We start from the raw sequence: 14,947 nt of genomic DNA, 5'->3' as shown, positions 1-14,947 counted from the left end.
TTCCTGCTGGGATATTGTAATAAAAACTCTCTTGTTTTCTTTCAGTATCGCACCAAGAGTATTCCCATCATTAAATCTAACAAAGCATCATCTGAAAGCACCACTCGTCGCATTATAATATATGGAGTCCAGGATGAGAATGGATCAAATGTCCAGAATTTTGCCTTGGATATCACTCCTCCCCCTGAAGTGATTTACAAGTCAGAACCGGGCACTAGTGATGGCATGAATGTGCTAGGGATTGTGATATTCTCTGCCACAATGGGTAGGTTTCAGACATGTTGTGTTTATACTAACCTAAGTATCCATTTAAGAGAAAAAGATAGGCGTTGGGTTCTTTGGTTTCTTGATTTATCTTTTGAACTGCTTCTATGTAAACTTTGGGGTGGGGGGGTGAGGGGTGCGAGGAAAGGCAAGGCTGTTACAAAGCTGTTCTCCCAACCTTTCAAAGGTAAATCTTCAAAGTCCTTGATGACTTCTGTTCCATGTGCTTGCAGATTCTGCACGTGCACTTACATTCTTTTTGTTTTAATTTTTTTCTGGATTATTTAGAGCTTTCATTTATGAATCATTTTGTCCTGACTGTAAGAAACACTAATACAGTGTGCTCAGAGGAGGTAGGAATTATTATACCAGGTCAGATCCATGGCCCCCCTGCCAATATTCTGTTTCATTCTGTGGCCGATGGTAGAAGTCTGAGAGAAAGTGTGAAGAAATGCTGAAATAAACAAGTCTGTAGCAGACTTTCTTTCCAGTGGCCAGGAGTTTAGTACACTGCTAATGCCCAGAGCTCCAGGTCTTGTATTACAGGAACAAAGAACTGCCCACACTGCTGTTGGTTCGGGGGCCATCAGGCTGAGACACCCCTGGCTCTGATGTCCGGATGTTTCACCCCTGCAGCTGGCAGCCCAAGAAAAATCTGCTCCCAGACCAAGACTTCTTGGCTAAAGTTCCCCCTATCAGAAAATTACTTTAGCCCTGGAACCTGCCCTGTCTGTTGTTCTTACCTGTTCCTAGTCACATTTATTACATTATCAGTGTAGACTGTAACTGTCACTTACCTAGGTGATGTCATCCAGCTTAAATATTGAGCCTCAGTGATATCTTGAATAAGTGAGCCACAAAGGTGTAGTGTTTTATCGGTTTTAAATCTGTGGAACTTCTCTTTGATTTAAAACTTTTTGATTTTGTTTTTGCCATCATGCGATACTGATATTATATAACATCTAGTAGCTTATCTCAGTGGACTCTAAGAGCTTCTGTCTGGTTAATTTATTTAGTTTCACTTGCTGGAAGGACTCATTGGTGCCATGGGTGTTATATTATGTTGATGGATTTGGAAGAGGGAATTTAAACAAACACACCCTTGTTATTTGTAAACTTCTGACAATTTTTACAAGAAGAATGCTAATCAAATTTTCCTTATCTAAATTTATTCTTGGGAGTTCATCTGATCAGCAGAGGTAGTTCCATAAAACATCTTTGATTGCTTTTATTATATTATGGTTCATGCCAACACAAGGATTAAAAAATCAAGTCCAGAAATAGCAGATTTCTCTCTCTTTTTTGTTCCTCCAGTGGCTGGTATTCCATATGCCACACTGCTGGAAAGTGGCTGTCCCCCAGTTTGTAGTATTTTATAGTCAATTCTCAAAGTACAATGGCACAGCAAACACTATTCCAGTTAAAAAGTATTGGATATGAATGAATTAATTACATGTGTTTATTAGGAGCAAGAGCATTTTTTTATACTTCTGAGCACAGAAGATCATTCATTGTCTTCCCAGAACTGAATGTATTGCTTTTACCATGCCTTTAAGCCTTGCTGGCTCAAGAGATGGAAGCTGAGAACTGGTTTCTTCCTGGCTGACATACAGAAAATGTACTGCTCAAGCTGCCACATGCAGCATGGTCCGGCTGCTGGGTCACCTGTAACTCAGCCACAGACAAACCTGAGGCACTAAACCTTCAAAACTTGTAAACTCTGGTGACTACTTCAGACTGACATTTTGAACAAAGGACATAGCCAACTATTTATCACTGCCTTCAGCTTTCTGCACCCCTCAAAAACTGGAAGCAAGGAAACAGAACACATGTGATTTCGATCTCTATGAAAGAGCATTCTTCCAAAGTGTTTATTTATTGCAAAGAAAGGTATACAAGCCATAGTGCTTTATAACAATTCTGCTCACTTTGGCTGAGTCCTATTTGCACAAAGGTATTTTACACTACTTTGGCATAGATAAACAACATTAGGGTGGGTATGAGTTATCTTACAGCATCATTAAGGTCCTTGAGCAGCATAAGAATAGCAGAAAGGGACAAAGCTCAGACTTGAGCTAATTCTCTTTTCCCAAATGTGGAGTTGAATTACTTAGTAATCTCAGTCCAAGAATAAATCCTGTGCATGAATGACTGGACTTCTTTGCCAGGCATGCATTAAAATGGGCAACATTTGATGGGCAGAGGTCAAATGTGAGGTCAAGACACGTGAAAAACTTTGATGCTTGGCTTAGCTGTGACTAGCTACACTACCTCTTCTCATGCAGCATGCAGGAATTTCTGTTCAAGTTTATGACAGTGTCTAAGAATTGAGACATCTGATCATTTTTGCTTGGAGGAACACACATTATTTGTTCATTACAAGGAAAATGTTTGCACTGAAATGGAAGATGGTAGATCAAGGCTACAGACACAAGGCCCCAGTCCTGCTCACTACTCTGTCTGTCCCCACCAACAGCCACACACTTAGGTGGGACAATGTTTTAAAAAGCAAATGTTGATTATTCCTGTAAAGTGAAAAAGAAGGCATTTCTTCTTTTTGGCATTATGCAGGATTAGAAGCCAAGACTCCTCTAAAACTGCTGTTGACCAGGCTAGAAGAGCTGGTCAAAGATGAACAATATGCTTAATAAAAGAGTGTTGTTTTCTGACCTAAAAGTTACATCTTAGATGAATATTGACAGGCTTACAAACCCACATCTTGAATGCACTGTTATTGTGAAATCCCCGGATAAAACAGCTGAGAGCCTCCCTCCCTGCCTCTGGAGGGGGTTGTCCTGGAAGCGGCACTGCCTAAGACCTGGCTCACAAGCACAGATGTGGGCTCTGAGGGACAGAGCCCGGGCTCCGGCTCAGAGCTAGGACACTGCACATCCAGAACAAGCGGCAGCAGATACCTCACTCATAGCTCCCTGCTTCCACATTAAACTCCCTTCAAAGGTGCTCTCACTTGGTGCAGCCAGCTTTTGAAGTGCTTTCTTGAGCAATTAACTTGATCATGTATAATCCGTTCAGGGAATGATGGCAGGAAACTAATAAAATAGGAAAACTATGTCTATTTATATTCATTATTGGAAACTAACTCTGTCTGGAGAATGTATGGTTAGATGACACATCCCAGAGCTGTATTCTTTTCCTTTCTGAGCACCAGATGCATGTAGATGGGTTTTGTCTGCTTTCCTCTTTGCTGGTTACTCTGTGCAGGCTAATCTGTTTTTTCTTCACATGAATTTGTATTTCCTTATCTCCCCCACGCTTGCAAAGTCTGACTGATTATGAGGGTTGGTTATAGAGACAGATATCAGATAACATTACCATGATAGACAGATAACATTATATAGACAGATAACAAAAACAGGGGGACCCCCTTACTAATTCCCCATTGCCAGAACAAACCTCAAATGATGGCTTTGCCCTGGGAGTGTCTCATGGATGCTGTCCAGCTGTACCCAGTGCAGAGCAGTAAGGCAGACTGCAGGCAGAAAAAGTTTTCTTCACTAGAAAAATTATTTTCAGTTTGTCTTCCATGCATCCTGCAGAGCAGGTAAATCCTTCGCAGTGGTTTCTGAACGATAGTTAAGGAAACAGGCTTGCTATGAGTGGGCTAAATCTACAGCACAAAAGAACCTCCACAGGGCAACTTCAGGGAACTGTAAACAAAACACCTCCGAGCTAGGGGAGAGCGCCCTGTATGGAGCCAAAGCACGAGGCTGCAGCCTGGCTCCCCCACGCTCCTGTGTTTGTGCAAGGTGAGATTTTCAGAAACCATGTCTTTTTATACAGCACCAAGACTTATATTCATCTGGTCGTCTCCCACTTAGTTCACTTCGAATCACAGCAGGAAGGGAAGGCACTAAGGGTTTGCATAAAGGCACCTGAGGAACTGATCCTGAATGCCTTTGTTTGCAGGTATAATGTTGGGAAGGATGGGGAACAGTGGCGTTCCTCTGGTCAGCTTTTGCCAGTGTTTAAACGAATCTGTCATGAAGATAGTGGCAGTTGCTGTTTGGTAAGTAACTGTTTCAGTAAGAAAATCAGTATTTTTTAATAGAGTAAGAAAATTTCAATAGAAGAGGATGCACAGAGGCAATCTGTATATTACTCCCAAATAACAAAGCATGGCATAACTGTATGCACTAGGGGCACTGCCAATCCTTGGAGATATATCCAGCCCACACAAGGGCTAAGCACGATGAGATGCTCAGGCTGGTACTTCCACCCCTTACAGCAGTGCTCCACTGGAAATACTAGCCTGGCTCCAGCTTACTCAGGAGAGGCCTGGGTTCTTGTGCTAATATGACTGTACTGTTGTTCACATGGTTGTTGCTATCTTGGCTACCTCAGCACTGAACAGCACAGTGGAGATAATGTACCCAGAGTGCTTGGCACTCGGGATGTCGCCAGTCAGTAGAATAGCCCTCAATGAACAATTCTAGGCCTTGTCACTTAGGCAAAGCCTTCAAAGCAATCCTAAATTACACTGAGAGCCAGCTAGACTTGCCAAGCCACCCACCCCAAAGATCAGAGGAACAGTAGGTGACTGCCAACAACAAAAACTATAAGCTTAGCATCTTCACCACCCTTCAGAAGATCCCCCAACATGGCTCAGCACATGGCGGGATCCCACTAGCAGCACTCAGCCTTCGTTTCCAGCTACCTGGTCCAGTCTGACTCAGCTGGGTCAGGGAATGATCGTTTGGTTAGGTGGGTCCAAGGGAGCAGCAATTTATGGAAGGATGAGGGGGAGGTGGCAAGTCTCTGGAGATGGCACAGCTGCAAGTAGAAGATGGTTGGATGCCCCCAGATTTAGTTATTTTTTTAAATCTTCAACGCTTTCAGCACCCATGGCTTTGTGTCTAGCCATGCCCAGAAGCACAACAATTTTGATAAAGCACCTATCCCACACCCAGTCCAGAGGGGATTCAGAAACCAACTATTCTTCTGGCTGTCTATCTGCCCTGAATCAAACTCTAGGCAGTCTAAGAGCATATCTATTGCACATTTCTTCTATAACTTCTAAAGGCAACGTAAACATTTACTTAACAGCTTCCAATGAAAATCCATGAATAGTTACATGAGCACAAACACATGAGCAGAGCTTATGATTCATTCCCTCTCCCCCCATAAATGACCTGCCTTAAGCTAAAAAGTCAGGGCTGCCTTCTGAACCAAAACATTGTAAAGTCATTTCTGACCAGCACCCAGTGCTTTGGGCGCACTCCTCAAGTGTGAGAGAGGCTCTGGGCATAGTCTGATAAAACAATGGAACCCAGCTGTGCTGCTTCCAGACAGGCTGCTGCCTCTCCACTGCTGCTGGAAGGATTTCCCAGCTCTTACTGTTTGAGGAAAGTGAGCTGTCTCCTAATAACACCTGTCTTTCCTTTTGCTCAGGTATTTTCCATTTGGAATTGTTTTCCTAATTGCTGGTAAAATCTTGGAAATGGATGACCCTTCAGCCATTGGGAAGAAACTGGGTTTCTATGCCATTACGGTGGTTTGCGGCCTGGTGGTGCATGGGCTGTTTATTCTGCCAATGATGTACTTCTTTATCACCAAGAAGAATCCCATTGTCTTCATCAGAGGGATTCTTCAAGCCTTGCTCATTGCTCTGGCCACATCCTCCAGGTATTATACAGTTTCTAGACAAATATAACAAAATTCTTGCTAGATCCTTACTCCAGGTTTCTCTCAAGAAGAGCACACTATAGGTGTACTGGAGCAGATGTCTTTGTATCTGAACAATGGCCTATGTCAAATCCAGTGATGGATTTGTCAAAGACTTGTCTCACAACATTTAAAGTTGTGTGTGCGAGCCGTTTGACAATAATGTTTGTCATATGGGTTTCCCTCAGTTTAAAAAATACTGGACAAAAATGTTTTTTCTTAAAGGACTAGAAAGGAAATAAGGGTATTTTTCCATAAAAACAAACTTTGTGCTTCTATAAAGTTAATATATATATATATAAGGGACACAACAGTTTGTCCAGACTTCACTTTTGGTGTTAGTGGTCCTAGTTCAGTCATATGGAAATGTTTTGCCCTTTCTGCTCCTCTTAGTCTTGGTACATTAAGAAAAGACTGTGGTTGCAAGCTGTTGTCCAGCACTGGGAAAGCATTTAGCTGTTCTGCTCAAGGATTAATATGTTTTGCGTCCTTTTTAGGGAGGATGTACAATGAGTTTTAACCATAGCTGAACAAAGGTACAGCGAAAATGGGAAACAGCTTGGGATCTGGTTATGAAAATGACTCCCAACATGGATAAACCGGTGCATGAAATGTGCTTTGAAAGGGCTGGAATTTACTAGATTGGATTGAAGACAAAAACACTAAAATAACATTTCTGTGTTGCTGGTGTCATGAAAGCACAGTTTCATGGCAACTGTGGCTGGAGGCTTGTTGCTCTGAAGTAACAAGAGCAACTATGCCTACCACTTTTTACGTAGTAATAAAAGCCAGTAAACCGGTCTCTTCAGCACATCTTACATATTTATTATTTTTGCTGCCAGCTGGAAAGGAAGAGCGCTAACAAAAGGAAAATACACCTTTCTTTTATCTCATTTTGCCTTTGAGTTTTTTAAAGTGATTATTGTTATTTTACAGACAGACTGGAAAATACTAAATTAGCCAGATTTTAAAATGGTGACAGCTAGTGATAAACACCTACTTCCATCTACCTACTTAGACTTCAAATTAGTAATTGATACAAAATCAATAATAAATTTGGAATATCTATTATAAAGAAACATAATGAAAAATTAAAAGGTTTTATCAACACCAAAATATTTATTCTAATTAATAATAATGAGTGAGGGGTGTTTCATCTAGTTATACCTAAATACTGATTCCTTCTTGTGTCTCATAAAAATTTCTGTAATAAGTTGAGCTCTGATGACTAATATATCCTTTCAGGCAACAGCATTGTACCAGCTTCTTATCCCTTGTGCCTCTAATCTTACTTTTCTCCGTAACTTCCCAAGCTCCTTGAGGAAGGATTCACATAATCTCTCCTACAATGGAGTGACCTACTTAGAAACAAAGTGCATTTGTAATTGGTGGGATTATAGAAGGAAAATGCAGGAACAACACATAGATAAAAAGTTCTGGGAAAGCAGTCAAACAAATATTGATTTAAATAACTTCTTTTTAATAGTCTAATAGGGGTCATTATGTAATCAGCACATATGGCTTTGCGTAGGGCATCATCACTGATAAATAACTACGTGAGTTTTGTAGAAATCTGGAATTCTTCCAAGAATTATCTAAGTAAATAAATACACGGAGAAGTAACAATGTAACTTCCCTGAACTCAGATTGGTTGATGTCATTCATTTTTGCTATGACCTTCTGTAAAAGTCATTTTTGTTACAAAACATTGTAATGCAGTAACTACTGTCAATGCTAAAATACAAATAATCTTGCTGTTACTGAAGGGACAATGAAAGGAGAAAACTTAAGTTGTACCAGACCTATGCTAGAAAAGAGCCTAAAGCTTTTCTCTCCAGCCCAGTGGCCTCGTCAAGCTCATTATAGTTCTAGCAAGGTCCAAAAAGGTAATCTGGGGCAGGAAGGTCAAAGGCAAATGGCCCTTTCTCATGGATATACGTACAGCGGTTAGGGCAGGGCTAAGGAGAGCAGAAGGAATGTATATGCATTAAAAGAAGGAATAGGAGGGAATGACTTTTTCAACACAATTGGAAGGTATTGGCTTTGCACTATGTTTCATTTTACAAGGTGTTTCCATATGTCAGTTTGATCAAAATGACCTTTAAAGAGTAACGTACTGTGAAATACAAAATCAAGAAAAAATTATGTGCTAGGTGTGTTTTAAACTCTAATTAGGCTTAAATAATTAATGCAAGCTTTTTTTTTAGAACATAAAAAGTTTGTAGTTTGAAATGTCACATCCTCAGATTCAAGCAAGATGCTAATTTTGCAGTCAAAGATGTTGGAAAAGGCTCATCAGGTTCACATTTGATGCATTTGACTATCTGTCTCTTGCTCCTCTAAGAATTCCATTTCTGGAGAACTCTATTTCTGACAACTCAGAGTTTTTTATCTGTACCATTCCATTCATTCTCTTTTTCTAGACAAAGAGAATGTTTCTTTAAAGTTTTCATCTGAATTTTTCTCTTTTTAGGAAAAAAAAAAGGGGGGGAAGATTTTGTTCCTTGTTTTACCTTTAGCATCTGTAGAAGACTTTGTCATTTTCTCTTCTTTTCTGATAATAAGCAACAAAAATAACCAAATTCTTCACCAGTATAGATCCCTTTATCAAGGGAGGTTTAATCAAGACTTGAAAGATCACAGATTACTTCTTTGAATTTTCCTTTCACATCAGCATTGCATTCTGATATTATAACCAATTTACTAGTCCTTTAGTGGTCTGGAAATTTGCAGGGCTTGTGCTTTTTAGAATAGTGATCTTGCATTCCTAACAAGGCAGCTCATCATTTCTTCACTGGATCTCATCTCCTTATTCTGTCTCTAGCTCTGAGAGTATCAAGCCACTTTACAGTCATTAAGTGCCCTCTTTGCAGTTCATAATATATGTAAGTCCAGGTTACTAGTGGTATATTTTGAGGTTAGAAATGTTCCAATGCCAGTATCATCAATCATAGTAATAAAACAAAAAGTCACGCATGGTACGTAGTCACCAAAATACACAACCAGCTCTACAAAGGGGTGGAGGAGTTTGATTCACTGTTCCCCACAAGTGCTGAAGTTATATTACTACTTGGAGGAAGTCCAACATTGGTTAGTTTGAGAATTTTTAGACCAGTTTTTTTTCCTCTTTCAATTACTTGTAGAAACGTAAGGAAAGAACATGCTCGCTCTGTAGCAAATGTGAGCTAGCTCTTTTGAAAAAGACCTGCAAAGCTTAACTTTTAGGCAACTTTCAACCACGTAGGATGCTTATGGTAGAACTCAGCTCCTCACTGGGAGTGTTGGGCTTCTAGGAAAAGCCCCAAAAGCCAGAGTGGTAAGTTGAGCTAGGCAGACATCAGGCATAGCTATAAAGCAAAAATCTGAACCTACAGAACTGATGAGAGAGAGGTGCATCTCTCTGCTGAGTCTCTTCAAGATAAACCAGTCCTTGAGGTTTTCTCCAGCCCCATTTCCTTACCCGAAGCTGATGTGACAGTGCCCACTGGCAGTGGGGAATACACAGGGTATTCAGCTTTCCTTTAAACCTGTGCTGACTTTGACTCTCTGGGCCTCCAGCTCCCAGGAGACAGCCCCTCTCCTGGGGCTATCAAGTATTTTGAGATAGTGCTCGCTCTTCTTCCACTGTGCATGGAATAATTACATATTTATAGGCTCAAGGAGGTGTAGTTTGGGAATACATCTCTGGCACCAGCTGGCAGCTCAGCCTGTCAAGAATCACCAGCAGGACTTGCTACCAGATTTAGCATCTTTATTGTCAGAAGCTAATGTACCACCAAAGTTAAGCTGAGTCCCGAGGAAAGGCTCTGAATGTACAGCTTTGGCACTTGGACATGTTTGATGGATTTAGCTCTGTTTGCCTCTTCTTAAGAGTGTGTATATTTTGCAAATCCAGCCCAGGCCCACCACGTTTTTTAATGTTTTTCTTCTCAAATAGCATGTCTTGTCTAGAGATAGCTGAACTTTTCACCTTTGTTAGATGGAAAGGAATGGATACTGCACATAACTGAGCTGTTGCCAAGAGAACATGCACAAGGGGCTGGACAGAAGAGCTGTTTCTCCTGACAGTCAACACATCTGTATTTGGTTAAACAATACTTGCCACAGGGGCATTATGTAACACTCATAATGTGGGTATTGGATTTTCAGATCATCTTGGAGTAGAACAAGTTGGTTTTAAGCATACTGATATGTTTCTTGGGGATGTTTCTGTGTCAGTTCATGTCTATGTCTAAAGATAGAAAACAACAGCTCAGTGTCCTGATATTCATCCCAGCTAGTTTGCACCTGTGGAAAGCTTTTTTAAAAGCTTAAAGTCAAACTGCAAGAATTCAAAACAATACCATGTACAAACCCCAAGAATGTAACACAAGGGAACCTGAAAGCCACTAAACAGCCATCTCACGGCAATGATTTTATTGAATCTGAACATTATTTCAAGCCATTACCCTTTAGCGAAAGGTTCTGTACCTCATTCTCAGTCCTCTTGTATTTATCCAGAAATCCCAGTCTCAGCAATATTTTGGTTTGCACAGACATTACTGGAGAGGCAGAGACAAAGCAGAAGAAGATCTCTTATTCCTTTGGTGCATGATTTAGGACGCAATGAACTCAATCCCTACGACTAGCACCAAGTCCCTGCACCAACCACCTGGCCAGCCAGTCCCTGAAGCCAAACCTTTGGCCCCAGTATGGGCTGGCTTTTGCAGCAGGCGTCCACAGCAATATACACAGCTCCTGTTACTAGGTCAGTACGGTGTGTACAGCCCGTACACTGCCCACCTTGCCCTGCTCTGTGCACTTCAGGCTGCATAGCCATGGATTTCTGAGCTGCTGCTTTCTTCCCCCCTCGATCACCTCGATCTTGTCACCTCTCACTGTACTGAAAAAGCCGTATTTGGCCTACAGGCAAATTCCTCCTGATTTTAGCTTTTCTCATTTCCAATGGCAAGAGTGAATTTTATTTTTCTAGGTCATCTATCCATATCATTAATGAATTAAAGCAGCATCTTCTCAGTGGTATATCCCATCAAAAGAAGCAATTTTCATCTTCTCTGAAGACAAACAATAAAACATGAGTTTTTCAAGGGTTTTGCTGCTTATGAAACACTAAGATCTTGGCTATTGCATGGTGTAAATTAAAGGCAGATTTAGCAAAAGGGAGATGAGATCAGTTTGTTGATTTTTTGGAGCAAATATCAAAATGCATTTGAATGATAAGATAAACAGAGCAGGCTGAACAGCTGTTCCTCCACTGTGACTAGCTGTCTTTGTGGCTCACACTAGTAAGAGCTTGGCCTGATTCAGCATTAGCTTATGCTCAGTCTCTGCAGCTGCAGCAGTTTATCCCAAAATTGAGATAAGATTTTTAAAATGTATTTTTAATTGTTAGAGTTACTGCTGGGAGAAGATACCTCTCAGCTGAAGGCTTTAGGGCAATTTTTAAAAGACTTACAGATTAAGATCAGTGCTTTGTAGTATTTTTTCCTCATAATAAATATTACATGTCAGTATTTCATTTTACTGTTCCACTGCTCAACAAGAGATAAAACAGCTTTCAAGAAAAGCAAACTTCACCTAATTTAACTGCAAAGACAAATTAAAGTATTACTTGAGAATGTTATTTCTTTAGCCATTGAAATTATATATTAATAGAACTTAAAAATGACAGTAGGAACGTCTTTTTTTTTTTCATTGCCACCTGTAAGTCACCAACAACTAAAGCCATAAAAAAGTCACATATTTTCTGAGATGTTCCAGAGGATACATTATAAGTAAAAATGAACCATCACTGAACCTCTCCTAAGATACTCCATGAAACTTCTGTCACCTGTATTCAGGAAAAATGCATTCAGATTGAAACAGTGCTGAAAGGGTAAACAGAGATGTAAAGTAGCAATGAAGTAAGAGAAGACCTTAAAAAGTCTGATTGGGTCAATCCAGATGGAGAGGGGACAAAACTGATTTCTAGCAATACACATTGTAACAGCTGGACTAATTTGTGCAAGAAGAAATGCACAAAGCCCAGAAAAGCAAATTTAGTGTAAATTGAAAAGAGAACCTCTAGACCCTAAATTAAATTTCTCCTCTGAACAGTGAGTTCTGGAAAACCTTTCAGTAGGAAGAGTTAGGACATACTGTCTACTAGCTCTAAGATGTGGTTCATAAATTTGAGTGAGACTGTATGTTGCAGTTGCCTGTGCTAGGAAGGTACAAGAATCTGTGACCTGAAAATTTGCTTGTTTTCAATATCTTGCACAATGTTTTTTGTCACTATTGCACTTACATTCTGCCCATTTTCTTTTTTATTATAATATTTAATAAACAACAAAACCAACATCTAGAGCACAAATATGTACCCTAGAAATTTTACTTCTAACACAAAATTAAAATGAAAGAAAGTCTCATCTGACTGAGATAATGCACAGATTTAAAAGTTAAATACTTGCAAAAACACTGTCATCCATTGTGTTTACAACAGTGGAAATAGATACAGAATTTGCTGGTTATGCCACTGGTATAATTGGATTGTTTTGCACAACTTTTGCAAAATTGTCTCAAAAAAACCCGTCTCAACCAACTCAGAGGATGTCAGTCAGTTAAAATTTGCAATTTTCACAGCTCAGCTCTCTGCCCTCAGACCAGGAAGATACTTAGGTTTAAAATTCTGGTATGTTGAAGTGTGGGCAAGGTGGAAAGGCCTTGTAAGATTACCTTTTTCTTCTCTTTTTCTCACAGGGTTTTGTTACAGAAAAGCCAAATGGCTGAGGAAAGACCATCTTTAAAAATGAGTAACCCTTTACAACTGAAGTGGCTGCAGGGAAGGGGACAATGAATAATAAGTTCAGTAATTGCTTTCTGGCCATGTCTATCGTTAAGAACATCTAGAAGTGCTGCTGTGGTGGTCTGCCCCCAGTTGCAGCTACACCAGTTCAGTTTTACATTATCTCTGAGCCCCAGCCTCACCCTTTTATTTTATGGACATTTTAGGCTAAACGAGACATAGAGAATTTCAGTCATTCACAAATGCAAATGTGGAAATTATAGGCATGGCCAAGAGACAAACGACAACTAATGTGTGGTTGGGGGGAGTTATGCTTTGCTGTGTTTGTTTTTCAAAGTAAACATTGATTAAACATGAAGACTGCTGGAATGAAAAAGTTTAACATACCCCAGTTACCAGAGACAATGAGATTTCCATTGCTCCCTTGCCCTTTCAGTTTATTTGCATACTTAGAGAACTACTTTTGTCCATATTTTCATGGCCGTGACTGCCAGTTGGTAGTAAATCATGCACCAGTCAGACTCTACAAGGTTACTGAAAACAGAGATATCATAATGAAAGCATAAACTTGTCTTCTTTCTTTTGTGTTTCTATTACAGGAAGCTACTTTTCCTTTCCAAACACTGTTTCCTTCCTCAAACAACAGCTTGCAGAAATACAAAATGCCAGCTCCTACTCATGGAAATATTTTGCTAATGCGTTCCTGCAGACTTGGGGTTATGATTTCACAATTTTCAGAATCTCTCTGTGCTTTTGTAGGCCATTTGTAATGACTGAGAAAGAATTTGGAGATGAAACGTGTTATCTTCAATTAAGAAAAATGATCATTATAAAATTTAGGTATCATCGGAGCGCAATCGCTGATGTGAGGGTCACAACACACAGTGGCTGAGCAATCTGAACTGCCCAAACTAGTGCAAAGACACCTGAATTTCATGTCTCAGGGCACGTACATCACAAGAGAACAGAACTAGGCCTTAGTATCATGATCTCAATATTTCCCCTATAATGACTTATGTCCTTAAAGAGGTAGCTTTGGAATAATTTTTAAGGAGTTTGCTATTTTACATCTATTTAAATAGCCTCAGATACTGAAGCTATTTAATGAGTGTCATAACAAGGGAAATATTTTGTCATTTGTATATTTTCTTCAATGATACTACTTATTTTCTGTACAAACTGACGTGCCATAAAAATACCCTCTCACTCTCTTGAATGCAGTTTAATTACCCAGGACATATTAGTGAATGTGACACCACATGGTAAAATGCAGAATGTTACAAAAAGTCTGATAAAATATAAGTATGTTTAGGTGTGTAACTATTTAAAAATGCATGTTGAAAACAAGGACATTTGTGACCAGATAATATTTAATTAATTGTCTCAGTTAATGAAAACAAAAATCAGATTTATTTCTTTCTTTTTTTAGAGTGTGAAATTGAGGATTAAAGGTGGGAAGGGTCCAAGCTTGTTTTAAGAGGAATACCTGTCAAATGGTCTTATAGGATCCACTCCATTCCATACCATTCCACACACAGACATATTTACATCTCATTTACATATGTACACATTATTATATCACCTGTAATTATGTGATTGTTGTATGATCACACAAGGGACATGGGCAGATCTGTCCCAGCAAGGAAATGGGATTGTGTATTCCTGAATACAGGAACTTGGTGGGTCGCTTTTACTTTCAGGCATGCTATTGATAAGACCATTGCCTAACTCCTTGCAGAAATAAGAAATTGCTTACGTGTGAGGTAGGACATTACTGCAGTAATGAGTTCTCAGGCAAAAGAAGTAGTTTCTTGCTCAGAGCTGTTGCTTACTGGGATGTTTTAGAGTTTAATCCAAGCAGCATTCCAACCTCTTGTAAGTTCTCCCTGCCATTATAATTCATTGCCTAAAGTGCTCATCTAATTAGTGTCAATTTGCACTGAGAACTAGAACAATGCCTAAAGGCATTTAGATAACTTTTCCTTACAGTGGGTTAAGGGCCTTTCTTGCTTTATATCTTTCCTCAGTTTATGGTTACTCTTACTGTTTAAAATGGCTTTCTATTTCAGAAGGCCTGGAAGGAAACTTTTTCTGAAACCTTGAGTGGTCAATAGTTTTCAGAGATTTTACTAATAAGCTGCATAGGGTGTTGCCCCTGTCTCACATTTGAGTGTACAATACTGCCTCTGCGGGACATCGCTCCCTTTCCTTTAGAGA

General features: G+C 39.8%; 1 protein-coding gene across 1 annotated transcript in view; it reads left to right on the top strand.

The window, feature by feature from the left end:
- LOC104495294 (excitatory amino acid transporter 5-like) overlaps positions 1-14,947 on the top strand; it is a 54,656-nt gene that overhangs the window by 29,714 nt on the left and 9,995 nt on the right. Inside the window, exons 5-7 of the mRNA XM_010138249.1 lie at positions 46-265; positions 4,192-4,291; positions 5,674-5,907. Of these exons, the coding sequence (XP_010136551.1) occupies positions 46-265; positions 4,192-4,291; positions 5,674-5,907 (554 nt within the window). The remainder of the gene's footprint in view (positions 1-45; positions 266-4,191; positions 4,292-5,673; positions 5,908-14,947) is intronic.

Source organism: Buceros rhinoceros, unplaced genomic scaffold, assembly GCF_000710305.1.
Source record: "Buceros rhinoceros silvestris isolate BGI_N320 unplaced genomic scaffold, ASM71030v1 scaffold23010, whole genome shotgun sequence".
In the NCBI taxonomy this organism is placed as follows: domain Eukaryota; kingdom Metazoa; phylum Chordata; class Aves; order Bucerotiformes; family Bucerotidae; genus Buceros; species Buceros rhinoceros.
The sequence above is the reverse complement of the archived record's forward strand: the minus strand, read 5'-3'. Positions and strand labels throughout refer to the sequence as shown.